Source organism: Pituophis catenifer, unplaced genomic scaffold (genome assembly GCF_029215685.1).
Source record: "Pituophis catenifer annectens isolate HBS135680 unplaced genomic scaffold, rPitCat1.0.hap2 SCAF_7, whole genome shotgun sequence".
Lineage (NCBI taxonomy): Eukaryota > Metazoa > Chordata > Lepidosauria > Squamata > Colubridae > Pituophis > Pituophis catenifer.
Genome location: NW_027256887.1, coordinates 84361358 through 84385359, shown reverse-complemented (window position 1 = coordinate 84385359; position 24002 = coordinate 84361358). Strand labels below are relative to the sequence as shown.

General features: G+C 45.3%; 2 protein-coding genes across 2 annotated transcripts in view; one reads left to right on the top strand and one right to left on the bottom strand.

The window, feature by feature from the left end:
• DNAI7 (dynein axonemal intermediate chain 7) overlaps positions 1-1205 on the top strand; it is a 31133-nt gene extending 29928 nt beyond the window's left edge. The window contains exon 14 of the mRNA XM_070947140.1: positions 927-1205. Within this exon, the coding sequence (XP_070803241.1) occupies positions 927-1205 (279 nt within the window). The remainder of the gene's footprint in view (positions 1-926) is intronic.
• Positions 1206-1433: 228 nt separating this feature from the next.
• Positions 1434-24002, bottom strand: part of IRAG2 (inositol 1,4,5-triphosphate receptor associated 2) — a 77718-nt gene continuing 55149 nt past the window's right edge. Inside the window, exons 28-37 of the mRNA XM_070947171.1 lie at positions 21828-21855; positions 19253-19393; positions 18421-18552; positions 14128-14275; positions 10843-10880; positions 6333-6410; positions 6174-6235; positions 4386-4487; positions 3315-3416; positions 1434-2127 (exon numbers count right to left, since the gene is read on the bottom strand). Coding sequence (XP_070803272.1) covers positions 1884-2127; positions 3315-3416; positions 4386-4487; positions 6174-6235; positions 6333-6410; positions 10843-10880; positions 14128-14275; positions 18421-18552; positions 19253-19393; positions 21828-21855 — 1075 coding nt within the window. The 3' untranslated portion in view covers positions 1434-1883. The remainder of the gene's footprint in view (positions 2128-3314; positions 3417-4385; positions 4488-6173; positions 6236-6332; positions 6411-10842; positions 10881-14127; positions 14276-18420; positions 18553-19252; positions 19394-21827; positions 21856-24002) is intronic.

Below are 24002 nucleotides of genomic sequence, written 5' to 3'. Positions count from 1 at the left end.
ATCTGGGTCCTCATTTTACCCGCCTCAGAAGGATGGAAGGCTGAGTCCAACCTTGAGCGGGTCACAATCGAAGGAATCGAATTCCTGGCATTGAGCGGTGAGAGTTAGCCTGCAATACTGAATCAGAATCGAGCTGGAAGGGATCTAGTCCAGCCCCTTGCTCAAGCAGGAGATCCTATACCGTTTCAGACAAGTGACTATCCAATCTCTTCTTAGAAACCTCCAGTGATGAAGCACACACAACTTCTGAAGGCAAGCTGTTCCACTGGTTAATTGTCCTCCCGGTTAGGAAGTTTCTCCTTAATTAATTAAGAGCCTTGGTAGCGCAGCAAACTAAAGCGCTGTTCAGTAACACCAGCTGCCTACAATTACTGCAAGTTCAAATCTCACCAGGCTCAAGGTTGACTCAGCCTTCCATCCTTCCGAGGTAGGTAAAATGAGGACCCGGATTGTGGGGGCAATAAACTGACTTTGTATAAAAAAGAACACCGCTTAGGGGGGGCCCAAAAGCCCTACTAAGCAGGTATATACAAAAGTATGAAGGCTATTGCTTAACGCATTGTAAGCCGCCCTGAGTCTCTGGAGAAGGGCGGCATATAAATCGAACCAATAAATAAATAAAATAAATAATTCCAGATTGCTTCCTCCTTGATTAGTTTCCATCCATTGCTTCTTGTCCTGCCCTCTGGTGCTTTGGAAAATAAGTTGACCCCTTCTTCTTTGTGGCAGCCTCTCAAATACTGCATTCTGACCACTGCAACACCAGGGCTCCTTCCCTCCTAGAAGGGAGCACTAGCTAGCCCTGATGAGGTTACCTAGTTGGGTAATGAAACGTCTGCATGAAAACAACCAAGCTCAGAGAGCATCCAGAATCCCTTCAGAATCCGATGGGGTGTCCACCTTCTCTTTCTCCTGCCCAACTGCAGGCCGGGGAACATCTGACCGAAGAAGACCAGGTCCAAGAAGAAGAATGGGATCTTTACATGTTCAACGGCCAAAGAGCTCAGAAGCTGGCGATCGACGAAGAGAGCGATGCTTTCTCCAAGAACATTGCGGAAGGCTCCGAGTTCCACTCCACTCTCTATCATCTCCTGAAAGATACTGGGAGCAAAGATGCAATGGACCGGGTCAGACAGAGCAACTACCTCTTCATCGATGCCGTCTACCAACTGCTCCTTGCCACCAGGGTGTTGACATACTCCTAACACGCCAAAAGCTGCTTTAAGAACTTTTATTGAGCTCAAAGACACTCCAGTCAATAAGAGGTGGAAGAAATTGCACTTTGGACATCTTTTTTTAAAAAAAAAAAAGAAAAGAAAAATAAATAAATAAGCCATTTATGGATAGACTACGTGCCCTGAATTTTTTTTTTTTGTTTAAAAAAGTATTTTGTTTCTATAAACTCTTCTGTGAGATTTGGGAGGGTGGGAGGGGAGAGAAGAGAAAGATGGACAAAATTTAAAAAAAAAAGAGAAAGTAGTTGCAATCATTCAGATTGCAAGTACTTTGGAAAAGAATGAATCTTGTTTCTGAATGGCGTGGTCCCGAATTACTAACAGGAATAGTACATGACGCATTAAAATGGCATTTTCTCTACATTCAGAAATTTAAAAGGCAATCAACCTAAATTGCTTTTAGCAGGCGAATCAATGCAGGCGAATCAATTATCTGCCTGCTAGATTATTCAATTTAAGACTACATGCTGAACAGACACTAAAAGAGCTTTTATTTTTTTTCAGCCTTGGCAACTCTTAAATTGGGTGGACTTCAACTTCCAGAATGGCTGGGGAATTCTGGGAGTCGAAGTCCACCCACCTTAAGAGCTGCCAAGACTGAGAAACCCTGCAGTAGGAAAAAAAAAATCCGTTCTGAATACTGCTGAATTATACAGGCGGTGGTCCATGGTGGAGGAGACGTGTGTATGGCCACAAGAATTTCTGTACTGAGGTCCAAGCGGTGCCGGTGCCCTCAGAAGAGGCTTCCACAGGTTGATGGAAGGAAAATCCCATGACAAAAGTTATCAGGATGGCAAAGAGCACAACTGCGACGACAGAGGCACAGAGGGCTTTGCTAATCCCGGAGAAGGAAGTCCTAAGAGCGGAGGCCCAAGAAGACACTCTCGTACACCTGCAGAAGAGAGAGGGGGAGAAGTAGACATGGGGTCCTTTATCCAAGGTCTACCTTCAATGGCAATTCACACACTCCAATACATGGACACAAACCACACAAATCTAAATTTCCTCAGGGAGAAATAACATGCAGGGGTGAGATGCTGCCAGTTCGGCCCGGTTTGGGGGAACCGTTCGCTCTGATGATCAGCTGAGAGTGAACCGGTCCGCTCCAATGATCAGCTGGGTCCGCCCGCCTGCCCCTGCGGTATACTGACGTATATTTCCTTTGTTTGAAGCCCAGCTGATAGCCGCGGCAGAGCGGATTGCCGCGCCTCAGCTGTTTTACTAACTGGGGCTGCAGGAGAAGGTAAGTTTTAGAGCTTTTTTCAAATGTACTGCGGGCGCACACGAGCAATGTGAGCAGGTGGATGCGAAGCGTGCGCTCAGCGAACCGGATGTTACATCGATTGAATCCCACCACTGAATAATATGTAACGGGGAACCAGCTGCTACATCTTTTCTATCCTACTCTACGGAGTGGAGATTTGGTCTCTGGACGGAAAGCCACTGGAAGAGTCTGGAAGCATTTGAAATGTGGATTTACAGGTGGTTGTTACGTATAAGTTGGGTTGACAAAATCAGAAAGGAGGAGGTGAAAAGCCACCTCAGAAAGCCAAGGGAAATCATCAGAAGAACCATAAAAATGCAAAAGTTAGAATATTTTGGACAGGTGATGCGACACCTGGAAAAATATGCCATACTTCGCTTAACCCTCCAGGGAAAGATTGAAGGCAAATGAGGTCCAGGCAGAAGAACAACATGGCTTCAAAATCTTCAAAATTCAAAATTTAAGGGACTGGCTTGTACAAAACTCAGCACCACTTTTTCATGCAGCTATTGATAAAAATAGGATCGCCAACATCCGATGAGGGATATGCACAAGAAGAAGAAGAAGAAGAAGAACCAGTGAAGTGTGCTTCGTTTACATTTATAATACTTCAGCTTTTTTTAAAAAAAAAGGGTTAATTGAACTTCTGGGAACATTTTTTTTGAAGTCCTATGCGTAGATGCTCCCAATCAGCTATCCAGAACCCAAGGCATGCTGAAAAATCACTGCTACTGCCTCAAATTTAATGAATTAGAAATTCCAAATTTCTTTCCCACATTCTCACAAAGCGTTCGTCTTGTTTCTTCTAGACTTACAGTGAGCGTAGCCCCCATTTAGTTGCGTTGGTTTCCTTTTCGCTCAGCTTTCGTGCTTTACCTCCCTGGATCTCTGGAGCTGCCGGTTCCTGAAGAGCAGCCCTGTAAAAGGGGTGATTTAGATTCTGGATTAAAAAGGCCCTGCTCGTCCAGGATAGTTCTAGATCATCGCTTCTCAACCTTTGTGATGTTAAGATATAGGGATGTCAGCTCCCATCATTCTCCAGCCATCATGCTTTTAAGATGTGTGGACTTCAACTTCCAGAATTCTCCAGCCAGGATGCTAGCTGGGGAATTCTGGGAATTGAAGTCCACACATCTTAAAGTTTATTTATTTTATTTATTTATTAATTTTATTTCTATACCGCCATTCTCCCAAAGGACTCAGGGCGGTGTACAGCCTGATTAAAAGCACAAAGACAAACAAAATTTAAAAAAGATTAAAATTATTAAATAATAGGCTCAATTATAAAACCCCAAATTTAAAACCCCATATTTAAAACCAAGTTAAAACCAATTAAAATCTTTACATTGACAGCCCCAGCTAGCCCCAGCAAAAGTTGCCTCAGTTGAGAAATATTGCTCTAGACCAGGGGTGTCAAAATCAAGGGCCAGGGGCTGGATGCGGCCCGCGAATTGCTTAGACCTGGCCTGCAGGGCCGCCTGGGAACAGTGAAGGACCGGCTCACTGTGCCTCCATTTTCACTGGCAGAGGATTGCAGGAGGCCGTGGTAGCCGAAAACGGAGCTCGGGAGCCCGTTTTTGCTGGCAGAGCGCTCAGGCCACCACAGGTGCTCCCGACACAAGTGATGTCGAGCCGGCCACACACCCCAGCTACCCCCCCCCCCTTTCGAGGTCAAACACAACCCTGATGCGGCCCTCAATGAGATGGAGTTTGATACCCCTGCTCTAGACTGACATGTTGACAGAGTCTTCAGCAGAGTCACAATTCACCTGCCTTATTCTTATAACCGCACAGAACAAATCTTCCTTCTGTGCTCAAGAGACATTAGTGGCTTCTAGAGGAGAAGATCTTGTCTTTGGGGCACCAGGAGGAAAAATGGGACTCACTCTAATTCAAGTTGTTCTTCCTCCGACTCTGTCCAGGAAGTCGAGCTGATGAAGCGCTGTAGCGAGGGCCGTTTTTCTCCTTGTTTGGTTCCTCTTAGACTCCTAAGGACAGGAGAATCGAACAGGCTTTCTTTAAAAAGAAATTTTGGCTGCTTTTTTTTTTTTTGTTGTTGTTAAATATCCACCTCTCCAAGAAAAGTACAGGAAGGAAGGAAGGAAGAGAGAGGAAGGAAGGGAGAGAAAAAAGAGAAAGAGGGAGAAAGAGAAGGAAGGAAGGGAAGAGAAGAGAAGAGAGGGGAGGATAAGAGACAGAGGAGGGGAGGAAGGGAGAGGGGAGGGGAGAAGAAAGGGAAGGGAAAGAAGTCGAGAGGAGGGGAGGGGAGAGGAAGGGAGGGAGAGGAAGGGGAGGAGAAGAAAGGGAAGGGAAGCAAGTCGAGAGGAGGGGAGAGAGGAAGGGGAGAGAAGAAAAGGAGAGAAGGAGAGGAAGGGGAGGGGGTGGAGAAGAGGATGAGGAGAGTGCAAGGGGAAGAAAGGAGGGGAGGGGAGGGGAGGGCATACATTTACTGATACATGTAAAGATATAATAGTTCTACATAAGCGTTTAAATTCTTCAGCCTCAGATGGTCCCAACTATTCAATATTCTGCAGAAATGAATCAACAGTTTATAGGGACAAATCTTTACCTTGGAGACTGATTATGGATGATTACAAAGAAACAGAGCTTCCGTCAAACAGATTCTGTTCCTTTCTGTAGCACCACAGGCTGCCATCATTAAGTTCCCAGGCTGCTTTCAAATCAGAGAACAGCCTTTCCAGACATAGAGCCAGCAAAATAAATAAATAAATAAATTCTCCCCGCTATAATTCAAGTTACTGTTGCATTAGCAGCTAACCATCATTTGCAACTTCTTTATAAAAAAAAAAAAGTGAGATAACTATTATGTATCTTTCTGCATGATTTCTTCCCCCCCCCAAAATGCAGATTTTGTGTGACCCTCACTCTGTCAAAGACCTTGGAGTACTCATCTCAAACCATCTAAGCGCCAGAGCCCACTGTACCAGCATTGCCAAAAAGGCATTAAGAGTTGTTAACCTAATATTGCGTAGCTTCTTCTCCGGTAACATTATATTGCAAACTAGGGCATACAAAACCTTTGCTAGACCAATTCTCAAATACAGTTCATCTGTCTGGAACCCACATTACATATCGGACATAAATACAATTGAGGGAGTCCAGAGGTATTTCACGAGAAGAGTCCTCCACTCCTCTGCTCACAATAGAATCCCTTATGCCACCAGGCTTTAAATTTTTGGGCTTAGACAACTTAGAACTACGCCGCCTTCGGTCTGCCCTAAGCGTAGTACACAAAATCATCTGCTACAATGTCCTACCTGTCAATGACTACTTCAACTTCAACCGCAACAATACACGAGTACACAATAGATACAATCTTAAGGTAAACCACTCCAAACTCGAATGCAGAAAATACGACTTCAGCAACAGAGTGGTCAATGCCTGGAATGCTCTACCCGATTCTTTGGTTTCATCCTCAAACCCCCAAAAATTTAACCTTAGATTGTCTACTGTTGACCTCACCCCATTCCTAGGAGGTCTTTAAGAGTGGATGCATAAGCGTACCAGCGTGTCTACCCTCCCTGTCCAACTGTCCCCATTTATTCGTATCCATTTTCTGTATTCATAATCATATTTATACCTGTATCTGTTATCTTATACATGCTTGACAAATCAATAATAAATAAATAAATAAAAAACAATGCCCTACGTACCAACTCGAGCGCCTGTTGAATTTTTCAATCCGGTTGCTTCCATCCGTTTCGTTCATCTGAGCCTTTGTAGGAACAGGGAAAAGGGAGAGGTCAGCATCTAAGTGCAGCTAATACTTTTTAAAGTTAAGGAACGGTCAGTACTGGAAAACACCTACATACCAGTTGCAAAAAAGCGATTGCATTTCCATTACTGTTCCTAGGCAAGGGTGCAGTGCTAACTCTGCGTAGTGATGAGGGCTACACAAAACAAGAAATACTATTTGATCAGTTAGGTATGGCACATCCTGCAAGGCTCCTGAAGTTCTTCTCTAGGCAAAGGTGGGAGTTGTGTGAACGAAGCAGAACATCTAAACCAGTGTTTTTCAACCTAGGGGTGACATTTTACCACGTCTAAGGGGTTGCCACAAAGAAGAAAGGGTCATACTATGCTCCAAAGCACCCGAAGGCAGGACAAGAAGCAATGGATGGAAACGAATCAAGGAGAGGACCAAGCTAGAACTAAGGAGAAATTTCTTGACAAGTGAGAACAATTAATCAGTGGAACAACTTGCCTCCAGAAGTTGTGAATGCTCCAACACTGGAGGTTTTTAAGAAGAGATTGGACAACCAGTTGTCTGAAATGGTATAGGGTTTTCCTGCCTGGGCAGGGGGTTGGACTAGAAGACCTCCAAGGTCCCTTCCAACTCTGTGATTCTGTTGTGACTCTTGGCATCTTTAAAATGGATGGACTTCAACTCCCAGAATTCCCCAGCCAGCATGGCTGGCTGGGGAATTCTGGGAGTTGCAGTCCACCCATCCTAAAATGGTCAAGGTTGAAAAACACTGTTCTAAACAGATTTAAGTAGTAGCACGGAGTTCCATCGCTGATTTCGCAAACGGGTACCCATCACCGAACAGAATATACCAGTAATGGTGAAGTTTTTCGGCACCAAGGGCTGAAAAGGGAGCACTTCATGAATGCATTTTGCATGCGTGTGCTCATTAGGGCCACAACCAGGAAAAGGAGCTGCCCAGGGAGCAGAGGTGGGTTTCAGCAGGTTCTGACCAGTTCTGGAGAACTGGTAGCGGAAATTTTGAGTAGTTCGGAGAATCGGTAGTAAAAATTCTGACTGGCCCCACCCGCATCTATTCTCTGCCTCCCAAGTCCCAGCTGATTGGGAGGAAATGGGGATTTTGCAGTATCCTTCCCCTGGAGTGGGGTGGGAGTGGAGATTTTATAGTATCTTTCCCCTGCCATGCCCACTAAACCATGCCACGCCCACCAAGCCACACCCACAAAACTGGTAGTAAAAATTTTTGAAACCCACCACTGCCAAGGAGCATCTGCGTGCCAGGTAAGATACTTCCGTTTTCCAGCGCACACATGCACGCCAGCCAGCAAGTCTTCCGGTTACTGCCACATATGCGCACGTGCCGATCAGCTAGCCAGCACGCGTCTTACGCCGGAAAACGGAAGACCAGCTCTTCTGGTTTCTGGCACTGCCACACAGACAAAGGCCAGCTGATCGGCGTTGTGCATGCACACAAGAAACCCGGAAGAGGAACAGGAGACGCCGTGTGTGCCAGGAGACATGGCTCCATGTGGCACTTCGGGCACACACGTCATAGGTTCGCCATCACGGGAATATACCGTAAAAACTCTACAGAGCTCAAATCCTGGACCCAACTCCCCTTTCTACATCCAGCCTCTCTTATTATCATCGATAGTACATATAAAAAGAGATAGAAAAACACACAGTGGCTCTTTTCTGCACAGGAACGTCACTCATCTGGGCCATATAAAGCGGGGTTCCCCAACCTCTTGGGCACCAGGGACAGGTTCCATGGAAAACAAATTTTCCTTGGACAAACCTGCAGGAGTGAAATCCAGCAGGTTCTGACAGGTTCTGGCGAACCGGTAGCGGAAATTTTGAGTAGTTCGGAGAACCAGCAAATACCACCTCTGGCTGGTGCCAGAGTGGGGTGGGAAGGGAGATTTTGCAATATCCTTCCCCCAGGAATGGGGAGGGAATGGGGATTTTGCAGTATCCTTCCCCACCACGCCCACCAAGCCACACCAAGCCACGCCCACAGAACCGGTAGTAAAAAAAAAATTGGATTTCACCACTGGACCAGGGTTGGGATGGTTGTGGCTTTGTGGGCTATCTAGAATCCTGTGTATGCGCTGATGAATTTGTGCAGTCCGGATCCTAACAGGCCATGGATCGGTACTGGTTCACAGCCTAGAGGTTGGGGTTTCCCCTGTTGTAAATTATGAGGGATCTAAGCAAACATTCGAAGCAATGTACTACCATACTTAATGGGAGCACTAAAAGCAAAGAAGGCCAGCAGACTTTAGCTAGGTAAAGGATTACATTTTCCACCCAAGTTCCTCAGTAACTCATTGAATGAAATGCGATCTGCATTTTTCCATCGACAAAAGGGCCAGAAGTAACCGATGATCAAATGCGGATAAAACAATGTTACAAATATTTAACAGTCTCCAAAGAAATATATGGTTCGGACTACCATATATTCATTATTTAAATGTTGTTGTTTTTTTTTAAAAAAACCACTGGTTCATAGGACACATGAGGTTATCCTAATTGCTGCAGAAACTCAATTATGAGCGGTATTTGTAATTTGACTCGCAGGGTCAATATTGGTATTTCAAGCTGTAATTTTGTTCATATTTAAGAACGATTTTGGACAGAGTTTTAGGCTAGGAATTGGTTGGCAAATGAATAAATAGCACAGATAAAAGGCCAAAGCAATGCACAGACACATTTCTTGATTTTTAAAGAAATCCTTACGAACAACTCGAATTTCCTGCTTAATTAATATACAGTTTTTTTCGAAGTCCTATAGGTCAGGTTATTTAGCCCATCTTCCCTCCTTTCCCAAAATCACCAAATTTAGTTCTGATCTTAGTGAAGCCAGTGAAAGAGGATAATTCTCGATCCACCCGCCAATCAGCTGCTCGTGCTGAATCAGGCTGCAATAATCTGCTGAAGTTGACCTGGTTGTTTGCTATTCGCTGCAAGGACGTGTCAAGAGTTTGCAGCAGCAATCACATCCAGAAAGCACACACAAGTAACTGATTCAGCAGGATTCAATAACTTCTCTTTATATATAACATAACACATGAAATAAATATACAATACCAAAAGCAGGTTTTCCAACGTGGTAGTAAATACAAGCAAAACACAAGCAGAGGAGAGGAGTTTCAGTTTCAGTTTTGAGTAGCAGACTAGTTTAGCGTTCAGCACAGACTCACAGCTGCAGAGCTAAGCCACTCCCAGGCTCCTTGCTGTCTCCTTCCTTGTTGCTCACACAGCAAGTACTGTTTCAGTTTCCAAACAGCCCTCAACTCTCTCACACACTGACAGAACGCTAGCCAGATGAATACCGATGGATGCTGGTAGGCAGAGGCAGAATTTTTTTTTCTTATTTTCCTCCCCAAAAACTAAGGTGCGTCTTATACTCCGGAGCGTCTTATACTCCGAAAAATATGGTATATGGTGCCTGGTTATGTGTGGCTTTTTAGTTGTTGATTGGGGCATTGATGGCCAATCAACAACAACCAGGGGGTTGGACTAGAAGACCTCCAAGGCCCCTTCCAACTCTGTTATTCTATTCTATTCTACCAAATAAATGCCACATACAAAATAGTCCAAAACACATACAATCTGATTGAGAGAAGTTCCCTGAGGATGGGCTCCAGCAAAATCTGAAAGTTCAGAAGACTGAATCTCCGGTCCCAGTGATTGACCCAGATTGGATCCTGCAACATTATCCCGGGACGTGTATATTTGCCTTCATTCATGATTCTCAATTGCATCTAAAGGTACACTAGAAATATGAATTCAAATTTGGAGCACAAATACATGTTCCAATTATTATCCCATCCTTCCAGATGAGTGTGTGTGCAAAGAAACTGTATTTCAAAGTAGCTTAAGTAATTCATGCTAAACATGGAAATACAACTTTTTCACATTTCAAGATTAATATTTAAGATACTTTTTCGAAATCCAGATGGCCGTTTTATTTAATTTACCAGCAATGTGGAATTTGATAACGGACAGGCATATTACATGCGTTTGATACATACCCATCTGAATTTGTAAATATTTTTTTTTTGAAACCGGAATGAAATGTCGTAAAGACATTTTAATCTGCATGAACTGTTTTATATTCGTCAGTTTACTTCAGTCAGTTATGCCAGAAAATGGGAATTTGGTTCTGTGATTCCCTGAAAACCATGGACACTGTTCTTGAGTTTTGACCACATATTAATCGCAGTTGCAATACCTACTATCACTCATCTCAAGAACTAAAATCTAGAAAGACCACAAATACGGAATTCTGTTCAGCCTTAAGAGCAATTTGGAAACAACAACAACAAAGAAAATCAAAGAAACAAGGAAACTGAATTGAAAAGACCCGGCCACAAAATAGTACAAGGTCAAGGTGTTATTGCAAGAAAACGGTACCAATTTTCAAGGACATCATTGGAAATTTAAGGATTCGGTTTATGCATTTTGCACGGCTGCAAAAAGAGAGGGGAAACATGCCCCACCGCCCCCCAGAAACTGCAAGAATTGCTCAGAAGCATCACAACGGATTGCGAAGGCCGGGCACAGCGCAGAAGAGTCTGCAGAAAGCAACATAATGCTTGCAACATGTGTACCTTGAGAGAACCAGAGAGTTTTTTAATTGAAGAGTCATCTGAAAGTGCAAGACAAGTGGAAGAATATACATTAATCAGGGAAGCAAGGAACTAGTTTCAATAAAACTAGAAGAGGGACTTGTTGGACAGGGATCTCTGTAGCTTAGTCTGAATTTGGGGGAAATGAATTGGTTTGGAGAAGATGCCCAGAGTGGGATCACCTCTTCCATTGCTGAGCATATGCCCATTTATTTGCCTTTCTTTGGGTGCCCCTATGTGGCATGGCGAGCGAAGACTAAGAGTTTTGAAGATCAGCCACAAACTTTCCCCGTTATGATATCTGCCCCCAAGGCAGCATCCTCCAACACCAGTTGTCCCAAAGGTGTTCTTTTTCAAAAGGTAACTGGACTTTGTTTTTCCTTGAAGACGTTTCCCTTCTCACCCAAGAAGCTTCTTCCGTTCTGACTGAATGGTGGAGGGTGGAAGGATTTATATTCCTTGCAGTCATCTTGGTGGTTAGCACAGATAAACCTCCAAGTTCTGCCCCAGCTATGGATCTCCAAAGAACGCAGCACACACAAAGTCTGTACAAACCTTAGTTTACTAAATTAAATCAGTCTTTTTCAAACAAAGGCTGTTAATTAACTTTCTTAACAGCCTACAAGAATCCAAAGAATAAATAATCGTAATCTTCCTATGGTTGGCAGAAAGCCCAGAAGCAATTTGCAGGAAACTGATAAGAGAACTAAGATCCAGACGCGAAGGAGAGTGAACGAAGTTGTTCCCTGCAAATTGCCTCAGTCATCGTCCTTCCTTAAATAGGCTAAGGGAGTGGCCAATTAGCCCTAAGCCTTACTCTTGAGGAGACCTCCTCCTGAGGAGCCACTCCTGCCTTTTGGCAGCTCTGCGCGCCCGTGCATCGAGAAGAGGCTCCTCCTCTTCTTCCTTTTCACTTATAGGAGCTTCTGGAGGTTTTGAAGGCCCTGGCTGAATCCCCGCCTCTGGCACCACATTTTTTCCAGCCTCCTCATTGTCCGACTCAAGTGCCAGCTGCACAGGATGCTGACGCAGCACCACACAAGCCTCCTCGCTGTCGGAATCAGCCACTAGCTGCACAGGCCGCTGACGGGCCACAATAGTGGCCTCCATGACCCTCAGAAGGAGTGCTAGCCAACAGATGACTGCAAGGAATATAAATCCTTCCATCCTCCACCACCATTCAGTCAGAACGGAAGAAGCTTCTTGGATGAGAAAGGAAACGTCTTCAAGGGAAAATAAAGTCCAGTTGCCTTTTGCATTTTATGTGCACTGAGCGCATATGCACCAAAGACAAATTCCTTGTGTGTCCAATCACACTTGGCCAATAAAGAATTCTAATTCTAATTCACTCTCTACATGGGGCTCCCCTTGAGGAGCACCCGGAGGCTTCAACTGGTCCAGAATGCGGCCGCGTGGGTAATTACGGGAGCCGCTTGGCGCTCCCACATAACACCACTCCTGCGTGAGCTGCACTGGCTCCCAGTGGTCTTCCGGGTGCGCTTCAAGGTGTTGGTTACCACCTTTAAAGCGCTCCATGGCATAGGACCTAGTTATCTTCGAGACCGCCTGCTGCTACCGATGACCTCCCACCGATCTGTGAGCTCCCACAGAGAGGGCCTCCTCGGGGTGCCATCAGCCAAACTATGTAGGCTGGTGACCCCCAGGGGGAGGGCCTTCTCTGTGGGAGCACCTACCCTCTGGAATCAGCTGCCCCCAGAGATAAGGAGAATCCAAGACCTCGGTGCCTTCTGCCGTGCCCTTAAAACTTTCTTTTTTCAACAAGCCGGGCTGGCTTAACATATTTTTTTTAATATTTTTTAATTTTTAATTGTTTTGTTATTTTAAATTGGGGCCAAATTAATATATATCCTTTTAATTGTTTTTAATGTTTGTATTGTATGTTTTTATCTGGCTGTACACTGCCCTGAGTCCCTCGGGAGAAGGTGCGGTATATAAATTCGAGATAAAATAAAATAAAATAATAAAAAATAAAATAAATAAAATAAAATAAAATAAAATAAAATAAAATAAATAGTTCTTCTGAAAAAAGGCACCTCTGGGACAACCGTGGCCTGTATAATTGAGAATCTCCATAGTCATCCAACTCCAGTTCTACCAAGAAGGCGCCCACGAACAGAGGAACCTGCCATATAAGGAGGTCCAGGATCTTTGCAAAGGGAAGGTCAAGAGGATGGCTACAAACGGTGACTGAAACCTAACCCCCTTTTTATAGGCAATTTACATTAAAAGAGGTGGGGTTTTGATTCAATGGTTGTGGCTATCTTGACCCTCCTCTGCAGACAGCTCTGGAATTACAAATCAGAAAAATATAACCCGCATTAGCAATAGCACTTAGACTTATATACCACTTCAAAGTGCTTTTACAGTCCTCTCTAATCAGTTTACAGAGTCAGCATATTGCCCCCCAACAATCTGAGTCCATTAGGAAGCACTACACCCCCCCCCTTCCCTTAATCCTTGTCAAAATCAATTTAGTTGGGTTGGTGGATGGAGGCTGTGTTTCATAGAAAAAGTCCGGCGTGATCATGTAATAATGGGAATAGCTGAAGGAGGCGCCATTGAGCCGCGGTGGTTAGAGTGCAGTACTGCAGGCTACTTCTGCTGACTGCCGGCTGCCTCGCAATTTGACAGTTCGAATCTCACCAGGCTCAAGGTTGGACTCTGTCTTCCATCCTTTCGAGGTGGTTAAAAATGAGGACCCCCGATTGTTGGGGGCAATCGGCTGATTCTGTAAACTGCTTAGAGAGGGCTGTAAAGCACTGGGAAGCGGTATATATGTCTAAGGGCTATTGCTATTGCCTGATTTGAGCCTAGGGCAGTGTTTCCCAAACTTGGGAACTTTAAGAAGTGTGGACTTCAACTCCCAGAATTCCCCATCCAGCATGGCTGGCTGTGGGATTTTGGGAGTTGAAGTCCATACATCTTGAAGTTCCCAAGTTTGGGAAACACTGGCCTAGGGCATGCACAACACATGGCATTATTGAACTTCAACACAGTTATCCCTACTCAGCATCTGATTATTTAGATCAGGAGCCTCCAAACTTAGCAACTTTAAGACTTGGGGACTTCAACTTCCAGAGTTCCCCAGCCAGGTGCTGGCTGGGGAACTCTGGAAGTTGAAGTCCACAAGTCTTAAAGTTGCCAAGTGTGGAAGCCCCTGATTTAGCCCACCAATCTTGCCCTGGAGAAAAAAGGCAGGGGAGATGATGTCACCATCATTTCGGTCCACATCACCTTGGCTGTTACCTCGGTCCCCCATAGAGCTGAAGGACTTCTCATTCTGGAGTAATAGCTCCTTCAGCTCTTCCAGTTCTGCGTGCTCTCTTGCGTATGTACGTTTTAAGTTTTCCACGTGCTGAATCATCACTTCTACTGCCTTACTGACCCGGCTTTCCTAGGGAAGAAAAGGTAGGGAAGGACACAGGAGGCAACTGGTGTTGTGTTCGTCGACTGTTTCATTGGGGGTGGGGTGGTGGTGAAAGTGGGCTTATATAAGCACGGCACCACATCGAGCCCCCCCGTCTTCTTTTGAGCGAAAGAATTCAAAGACTGGGTAACCAAAGCCATCCCGAAGTACTCTGGTTATTGTTCGAACTCTGCCAGGACTCCAGAAAAGGTTGTATAAGTCAGATGGGCTAACTTTGGGATGGCCATAGAGCAGGGGTGAGCAAATATGGCCCCTTTATGACCTGTGGACTTCAACTCCCAGAATTCCTGAGCCAACTCCCAGAATTCTGGGAGTTGAAGTCCACAGGTTGTAAAAGGGCCACAGTTGCCCACCCCTGCCATAGAGGAATTGGCTCATTAAGGGATAGCCATAGAAAAATACAGGTAGTTCTCAAGTTATGACAATTGAAGCCAAAATTTATGTTGCTAAGCGAGACATCTGTTACCGTACTTTTCGGAGTATAAAACACACTTTTTTCCCTCCTAAAAGAGGGTGGAAATACTGGTGGGTCTTATACACCGAATACAGCCATTTTTGGCCTCCTGAAACCCCACCTCGTGCATCCCGTTTTCGCCAAAAACAGGCCTGCAGAGGGTTTGGGAGGCCTGCAGAGTGCTCCTGGGGGCTGGGGAGGGCAAAAACGAGGGCAAAAGGAGCTTGAGTGGCATAGGAGACTAATGCCTCCTAAGGCAGCATTTAACATCCAGCTGCCTGCAATTACTGCGAGTTCAATTCCCCCCAGGCTCAAGGTCGACTCAGCCTTCCATCCTTTCTAAGGTGGATAAATTGAGGACCCAGTTTGTGGGGGCAATAAGCTGACTTTATATAAATATACAAAATTATGAAGGTTATTGCTTAACGCATTGTAAGCTGCCCTGAGTCTCCAGAGAAGGGCGGCATATAAATCAAATTTTAAAAAAAAAAAATTAAAAAAAAAACACTCCCATTTTTTGAAAAAACGGGCCCGTTTTAGGCCTCCGAAAACCCCCCATGCGTTGCCCGTTTTTTGAAAAAATGGGGCCTGCAGAGGGTTTGGGGGGGCCCTGCAGAGTGCTCTGAGAGGCACATCGAAATCTTAGTGCGTCTTATACTCCGGTGCGTTTTATAATCCGAAAAATACGGTAAGGGAGTTTGTCCCATTTGACGACTGTTCTTGCCACGTTTCTTAAGTGGACCACTGCAGTGGTTAACCCTGTTGCGTTAAGTGAATCTGGCTTCCCCATTGACTTTGCCCGTCAGAAGGTCACAAAAGGTGGATCACAGGACCCCGGGGACACTGCAACCATCGTAAATGTGAGTCAGTGAATCAAGCATCCGAGTGTAAACCATGTGACTGTGGGGGGATGGATGCTGCAAGGGTCGTAAGTGTGAAAAAGGGTCGTAAGTCACTTTTTTCCAGTGCCATTGTAACTTCAAACGGTCCCTAAATGAACTGTTGTAAGTCGAGGACTATCTGTAGAAAGAAGCAACTTCCAAGGATCCAGGAGTGGAAACAAAGTCAACAAGTATTGGGACTCTACAACATGCCTGGCAGGTAGTTGTGATTTATGATGGACTGCTGCAGGTGTGCCCAACCCCCAGGTTTTGGCCCACTACCGGGCCGTGACTTATTCGGAATTGGGCTGCGTGAGTGGCTGGCTGGAGTGCACATGTGCAGGTTAACTAATGTGAGCAGAGGGCCTGTGGCAGGGGTGAAATCCAGCAGGTTCTGGAGAACCGGTAGCGGAAAGTTTGAGTAGTTTGGAGAATCGGCAAATGCCACCTCTGGCTGGCCCCAGAGTGGGGTGGGAATGGAGATTTTGCAATATCCTTCCCCCAGGAGTGGGGAGGGAATGGGGATCTTGCAGTATCCTTCCCCTGGAGAGGGGTGGAAATGGAGATTTTGCAGTATCCTTTCCCTGACACGCCCACCAAGCCACGCCCACAGAACTGGTAGTAGAAAAAATTGAATTTCAACACTGGCCTGTGGGCACTTGCACACATGTGTGCTGGCCTGTCACCTGGGTGACCCAGTTCCCTTCTCCACACACACACACACACACACACACACACCCAGCCGGGCCGCCAAGCCACAAAAGTTGGGTACCACTGATCTCCTGGATTCTGTAACTACATTGATGGTGGGGAGGGTCGGTCAATATTATCAGGTTGGACAAGGATGCCACATAGCGTTTAAGGAAGAGAATATGGTGGCAAGATCTGTAGAAACAGGAGTTTAGTGCCAACCACTTGCTAAAGAATTCTTGTTCCTTATGGATGAGTAAGAATGAAGGATGCCCTGTTTCGCTCGGTCAAGGAACAGGGTGTATGACTCAATGGAAGACCAGCAAATTCCACATATTGTATGTACCAACTTTTCTACAAATCAAGAGCGAAGGCTGGACCAACACTCTAGGAGCTTCTCTACTTGGGACACGTTGTCTTGAATATTGTCTTGGAGGAACCAATATGACAAATAAACAGCTCATTCTTTCAAAAACTACAGAAAAAAAAATAAGATTTTTGAGAGGCCAGAATGATTCTTCAGGCAAAATGTTACATAGAACATTTAGGCTGCAGAGCGTTTGGGTAAGATGAAAAGCTGCTTCACAACTTACAACGTGAACTAAAATATTGTTAAGACATGATGCTCCTATTGATCTCCAGAACTTCCCAATCACATTAGACTAAATCCAGTATCTAAAATTCTTGAACAATAGCTCCATTATACTTCTGTAACATCAGACTGTCCTAGTAAATCAGAACTGATTAAAACTATTATCAACACAATAAAGAGGACAATCAAGGGAATACAGTATATGCCTTTATAGGTTGTGTGACAACACCAGCCACAAAGGTTGCATCACAAATGCCTTTGCAGATTTATTCAAGCTTGTAGAGATTTAATTTGCTCATTTGAATCAATAATTTTTTTTCCCCACTAGAAACTCAAGAATATTAAATCCTTATGTTTGTATCACCTTTTCCTTATCTTGTTGGTTCGTATTTCTTTCTGACTAACTTCTCTGCTGCCTTGCTCCACAAGCTTTCCAAATCCCATCATCATTTACAAACAGAATTTGCTAAGAACAATATTTCTCAAGTTTGGCAACTTTAAGATGGGTGGACTTCAACTCCTAGGATTCCACAGTGATCCATGCTGACTGGGGGATTCTGGGAGCTGAAGTCCACCCATCTTAAAATTGCCAAGCTTGAGACTCACTGTTCCAGAATCTACTTTCACAGAACTTTTCATTTGATCCCAGCGGATTTGACTTCCAAGGAGGTGGCAACCTCCTGCCAACTCAACCAACGGTAATAGCTTAGGACCTGGTTATTTACGGGACTGCCTACTACCACAAATAGCCTCCCACCGGCCGGTACGCTCTCATAGAGAGGGGCTCCTCCGAGTGCCGTCAGCCAAGCAGTGTTGACTGGCGGCCCCCAGGGGGAGGGCCTTCTCTGTGGGAGCACCCACTATCTGGAACGAGCTCCCCCCGGAGATACGGAGGATCCCGGATCTACACACCTTCCGCCGTGCTCTTAAGACCCTCTTATTCCAGCAAGCCGGCCTGGCCTAATTTTTCTCCCCTTTCTTTTAAATTTTAAATTGAAATTTTAATTTGTTTTAAATTTATTGGGATTTTAATTGTCGTGGGCTAAATTATTTAATTTGGTTTTAAATTGTTTTTAACTTTTGTATTTCTGTATTTTATCCTGTGCCTGTTCACCGCCCTGAGTCCTTCGGGAGTAGGGTGGTATATAAATTTAATAAAACTAAACTAAACTAAACTAAACTAATATTCAATTCTGCATATATATTTTTTCTTCATGATTATCTGAAAGAACGCCGCATCCATAAAATCCAGCCTGGTGGCAACATATAACCAACTCTGCCAGATGTTGACTATCTAAGTGAGGCCTGATTTATCATTGTGAAGGAGACAAGGAAATATCAGGAATGTAGATTGGTTTGGGTGTTAAGCCCTATTGCCTTCCCCACACATGCAAATTGGAAAAAGACAGCGGGTGGATCCATGAAGTCACCAGGACTCAAACTCGGCTTGGAGAAGACCTTTCGATTCTTTACAATTTTGGATCGAGCAACCTACCTGATGAACAGCTCCCAGCATTTCTGCTTTGCTAGCGATTCTGGTGGCATGCTGATCCAGTAGGTCCAGACTCTTTTGCAGCTTCTTAACTATCTCCTGCACCTGGTTATCTTCGCTTAGAGAGGCTAAAGACTGAGCAAAGAATATCCAGGATGTCCATGTAAAACAGAAGACAAGTGTTGTACTCTACACCAATGAAGAAACAACAAACGGGACAATCGTCTGCCAAACATTTAGCTCCAAAAATGACTTTTGAGCCCTCTGTTTTCAACAGTATAATTGCCATTCGTATCAATAAGTCCACCCATATCCAGTACAGAGAAACCTCTTTGACTGTGGCTAGAGATTTGCATAACCGTGTCTGCAAAGCAATGTAAGTTGCTATTATTTAATAAATGTCTACCCTACCTCTTTCTCAAGAACTCAAGGGAGAGATCTCTTTCATTTTATCCCCATTCTGTAAGTCAGGTTGGGCTGAGAGAACAGACTGACCTAGAGCTTATGGGGCTGAAGATGGACTACAGCTGAATCTTCTTAACAGGGTGGATGAAAATCAGATTTTAAAAAATTTAAATCGGATTTTTTAAATTTAAATGGTTTTTTTTATTTTTATCTAATTTATTTGAACATAATGCTTTTGGAGTAAAAATCTATCTTAGGGCTTATTTTCCGGTTAGGTCTTATTTTCAGGGAAATAACAGTAGATACAGGACATTTGCTGCTGTCTTTTACTCTCCCACTTGAAGAATGGCCAAAGCTGAGAAGCACTGATTTAGAAGTTAGGTCTGCCTTCACCCCCTGAAGCAACGGAATCCATCTCCCTCCTTCTTACATCAAGTAGTTTTAAGGCGCCAGCAATTTCTTTATTCAGACTCCCTTCCGCGAGATCCCGAGATCGTTCTTCAAGCCTGACTCTCTTCTCTAAAGTAAAGAGGTCACATTTGAATCCAAGAGACAGCCGTAGAAATTCTGCCTGGAAAACAGAAGAGGAGCAAACATCCTTACTAGGCAGATTTACCAGCTGGTTAATCGCTCTCCGTGCAATCAATCAATCAATCAATCAATCAATCAATCAATCAATAATCTGTTATTGCTTCTAGCAGGAAGGAATCTCAAGTTGAATTCTGGACGATCTTGAGCTTAGAAATAAGGAGAAACTTTCTGACAGTGAGAACAATCAACCAACCTTCAGAAGTTATGGGTGCTCCACCACTGGAGACTTTCAAGAAGAGACTCGACAACCGCTTATCTGAAATGGTATAGGGCAGTGGTGGCGAACCTTTTACTCACCGAGTACCAAACACGTACACGCTTTGCGTGCGGTGTGCTATCCGCACTAATGCACGGTTCCTCCCCCGTGCGCTGCACACGCAACCACACCATCTGCACATGTGCACGGCTTTCGCACACACCCCTCTGTCCACCGTGCACACAATCACAACATCTGTGTATGTGTGTGGTTTTCACACGTGCAATGCCCATGCGTGAACGCCATCTATGCATGCGTGTGCTGTGCGCAAGGACTCATGCACAGGAGAGTTCCGAACACCAGCTGGGTCCCCTGAATTGCGCGCATGCGCACCAGAGGCCCAAACACCAGCTGGGGCACATGCGCATATGCAGCTGCAGGTGAGTTGGGTGACGTCTCGTATGCCATCTTGGGCACGCGTGCCATAGGTTCGTCAACATGGGTATAGGGCTGTGATGGCGAACCTTTGGCACGCATGCCACGAAGCCATATCTTCGGGCACGCGAGCCGTTGCAGTAGTTCAGCTCCAGCGCGCATGCGTGTGCCGGCCACCTGATTTTCCGGCCTTCCGGGCCCACTGGATGTTGGGAAACGGGCTGTTTCTGCCCTCTGCGGGGGTGGGGAAGGCCATTTTCGCCCTCCCCAGGCTCCTAGAAAGGCTCTGGAGCCTGGGGAGAGTGAAAAACGGGCCTTCTGGTCCCACTGGAAGTTGGGAAGTGGGCCATTTCTGGCCTCAGGAGGGTCTCCGGGGTGTGTGTGTCTGGGTAAGGCCGTTTTCGCCCTCCCCGGGCTCCTAGAAAGGCTCTGGAGCCTGGGGAGGGTGAAAAAACAGGCCTTCCGGTCCCACCGTGCCATTGTGTGCCAATAGCAGGGGAAGCGCGGGGGGGGGTTGCACACACATGCACGGGGGGCGTGGGGCGTTGAATTATGGGTGTGGGCACACGTGCGCGCAACCCCCCTGCACTCCCCCCGCTTTTGGCACGTGATGGTAAAATGGTTAGCCATCACTGGAATAGGGTCTCCTGCCTCATCACGGGGTGGATTAGATGATCTATAAGATCCCTTCCAACTCTGTTATTCTGTATCTGGGTGGCAAGGCAGGAGGTGCCAAATCTTGCAAGTCAAACCAGTTCAATTCTGAAAGAATCCCCATATGACGTAAAACCACCATTCGGAGTGTGAAGCCAGCTGTCTCAAGCACACGCCAAACTTTTTGACTTTTGAATGCTGTTCTGCTCTTGAAACAGAGGCATTTGGGATACAACGCACATCCAACTGCTGGGGAGGCTCTTTTCACACTTACAGTGGCTGTGTTGCACTCTGAAAAGCGGCTTCCTGCTCAGAATCAGAGCTTTGAATTCAAAGAGTTCTAAATCTAATCATTCTGCACATGGTTAATTTAATAAGCAATAGAGGGCACTAGTGCCCAAACAAACTATTTGTTTCCCTTATTTACATTCAGTTAAACACTAATCCTGCCAGTTAATTCAACACTGAGGGTTTCTTAACCTATCTCTGTTAGATCGATCATGAATTTCAATGGCCCAAACCAGGGGTCGGCAATCTTAAACACTCAAAGAGCCATTTGGACCCCATTTCCCACAGAAAAGAAAACACCGGGAGCCACAAAACCCTTCCCGTGCCTGACTATTCCCTGAGCAGCCACAAAACTAACATATGTAGTTGAATTAAACATTCTGTTTTCTTCTAAAACTTTTCTTTTCTTGGATTTATCCACAGTTGGCTTATCGGGGTTGAAAAGCTCAATAAATCGCGTGCCGGCGGGTCTCGCACATTGGTGGTTGTATTTTGAGTGACAGGGAGCCGCAGCAGAGGGATGAAAGAGCCACATGCGGCTCCAGAGCCGCGGATTGCCGACTGCTGGCCCAAACCTATCTCAAATGGAGAAAGTATCACACTGACATAGGATTTAGGTAGATGGAGCAAGGAAGCTCAACTTAACATCCTGTCTCCAGTTAACCAGGTCCTACCCTGCCACCTTGTCTTAGGAAATACTGGCAGATGCTCAAACTAAAAGCATGGACTCTACACACCCAAAATCCTGCTGCCCCTTCCCCCATTTCCTGGAAACACAGCTAAAAAATATGAAGACATACCAAGAGGAGGTAGAAAAAGCAACAAATACACATATGCTCACCTCCACTTCTTTCTCGTTGGGAGAGCCACTGAAACGAGAAGAACAAAAGAGAGAATATTAGTAGAGACACACACCGAAAATATCCTTTTCTAAGGTCTTCGCGGATAAACTGCAATTCTCCTAATTTAACAACCATTCTGCCCAAAAGATCTGGAGTCCCAGCACCACCAACATCTCAAGGGGGTTGGGGACCTCACAAGATGGAACGAGGTCTACGCTAAGGGAACATCTGCAGACCAATCATTATGCTGTCAGGCAGAGGACAAACTTCTGACCTTTCAGTTGAAGTGACCAGAATGGCACATCGACTAAAGCACAAAATATGGAATTTTAGAGGAGAATTTTAAAAAAGGAGTCCTTGTGGATTTTACTCCCTTAATTGCTGTCTCTAGGGGACGGTGATGATCTCTATTTCAAGGCCACTGAGCCACCGCTGTCCGAAGACATTTCCATGGACACGTGGCCAGCATGACATCATGGAGCGCTGTTACCTTCCCACCATAGTGGTACCTATTTATCTACTCGCATTTGCATGCTTTTGAACTGCTAGGCTGGAAGGAGCTGGGGCGAGGACGGGAGCTCACCTCGTCACGTGGCGCTCAGGTCTCAAACCCTCAGTCATGAGTCCTTGAGTGCCCACGAGAGATCTAAGTCAAGTCCACCTTAATTCCCATGATTTTCCCTTGACTGTTAGTAGCTCAGATTCTTGTAGAGAGCTTAAGCTTTCAATAAATATTTATAGTCATTTGAACTGCCTGAATCTCCCTGGTTTCCCCGGCACCTGATGGTTACTAATTTAACAATTGCAGTGGTTAACAATTATGGCAAGAAAGGTCATAAAACAGAGCCTTGGTAGTACAGTGGTCTAAAGCACCCTGTTATTAAGACCAGCTGCCTGCAATTACTGCAGGTTCAAATCTCACCAGGCTCAAGGTTGACTTAGCCTTCCATCCTTTCAAAGGTAGGTGAAATGAGGACCCAGATTGTGGGGGCAATAAGCTGACTTTGTATAAATATACAAAAGGATGAAGGCTATTGCTTAACACATTGTAAGCCGCCCTGAGTCTCCGGAGAAGGGCGGCATATAAATCAAATTAAAAAAAAACAAAACCCTCAGTTAACAACTGTTTCACTTGGCAACAGAAATGTTGGGCTCAATTGTGGTCGTAAGTCGAGGACTACCTACCATGTTTCCCTGAAAATAAGACCCTGTCTTATATTTTTTTGAACCCTGAAATAAGCACTTGGCCTTATTGCCATGTGCTCAAAGGCCCGATTGGGCTTATTATCAGGGGATGTCTTATTTTGGGGGAAACAGCGTATATTTCCCGCAAATATTCCAGACAAAAGAGAGGCTTGGGATACCAGGGGGGTGAGAAGATGGGGTAAGCTTGATATTCTTTGCATTCATAGAACCTGAACAGTGGCACTCGTCTGGACTATTGTAATGCTCTCTACATGGGGCTCCCCTTGAGGTGCACCCGGAGGCTCCAACTGGCGCAGAGTGCGGCCGCGCGGGTGGTTATGGGAGCAACGTGGAGCTCCCATGTAACACCTCTCCTGCGCGAGCTGCACTGGCTCCCGGTGGTCTTCCGGGTGCGCTTCAAGGTCCTGGTTACCACCTTTAAAGCGCTCCATGGCTTAGGACCTGGTTACTTACGGGACCGCCTACTACCATCAACAGCCTCCCACCGACCAGTACGCTCCCACAGAGAGGGGCTCCTCCAGGTGCCGTCGGCCAAACAATGTCGGCTGTCGGCCCCTAGAGGGAGAGCCTTCTCTGTGGGGGCACCGACGATCTGGAATGAGCTCCCCCCAGAGATACGGAGGATTCCGGATCTGCGCACCTTCCGCCGCGAGCTGAAGACGCTTTTATTTCATCAAGCTGGCCTCGCCTAAATCTTCTCCCTTTTAAGTGTAAATTTTAAATTTTTAATGTATTTTAAAATTTGGGTATCTTAAAATGGGTATTAATTCAGCCAAATTTATTTAATTCATTTTATTCGATTTTAAATTTTGTATATCTATGTGTTTTATTTCATGGCTGTGCACCGCCCTGAGTCCTTCGGGAGTAGGGCAGTATAGAAATTCAATAAAATAAAATAAATAAATAAATAAATAAATAAATAAATAGGACATGTTAAGGTGGCATCTAGAACAGCGGAACAATGCTCC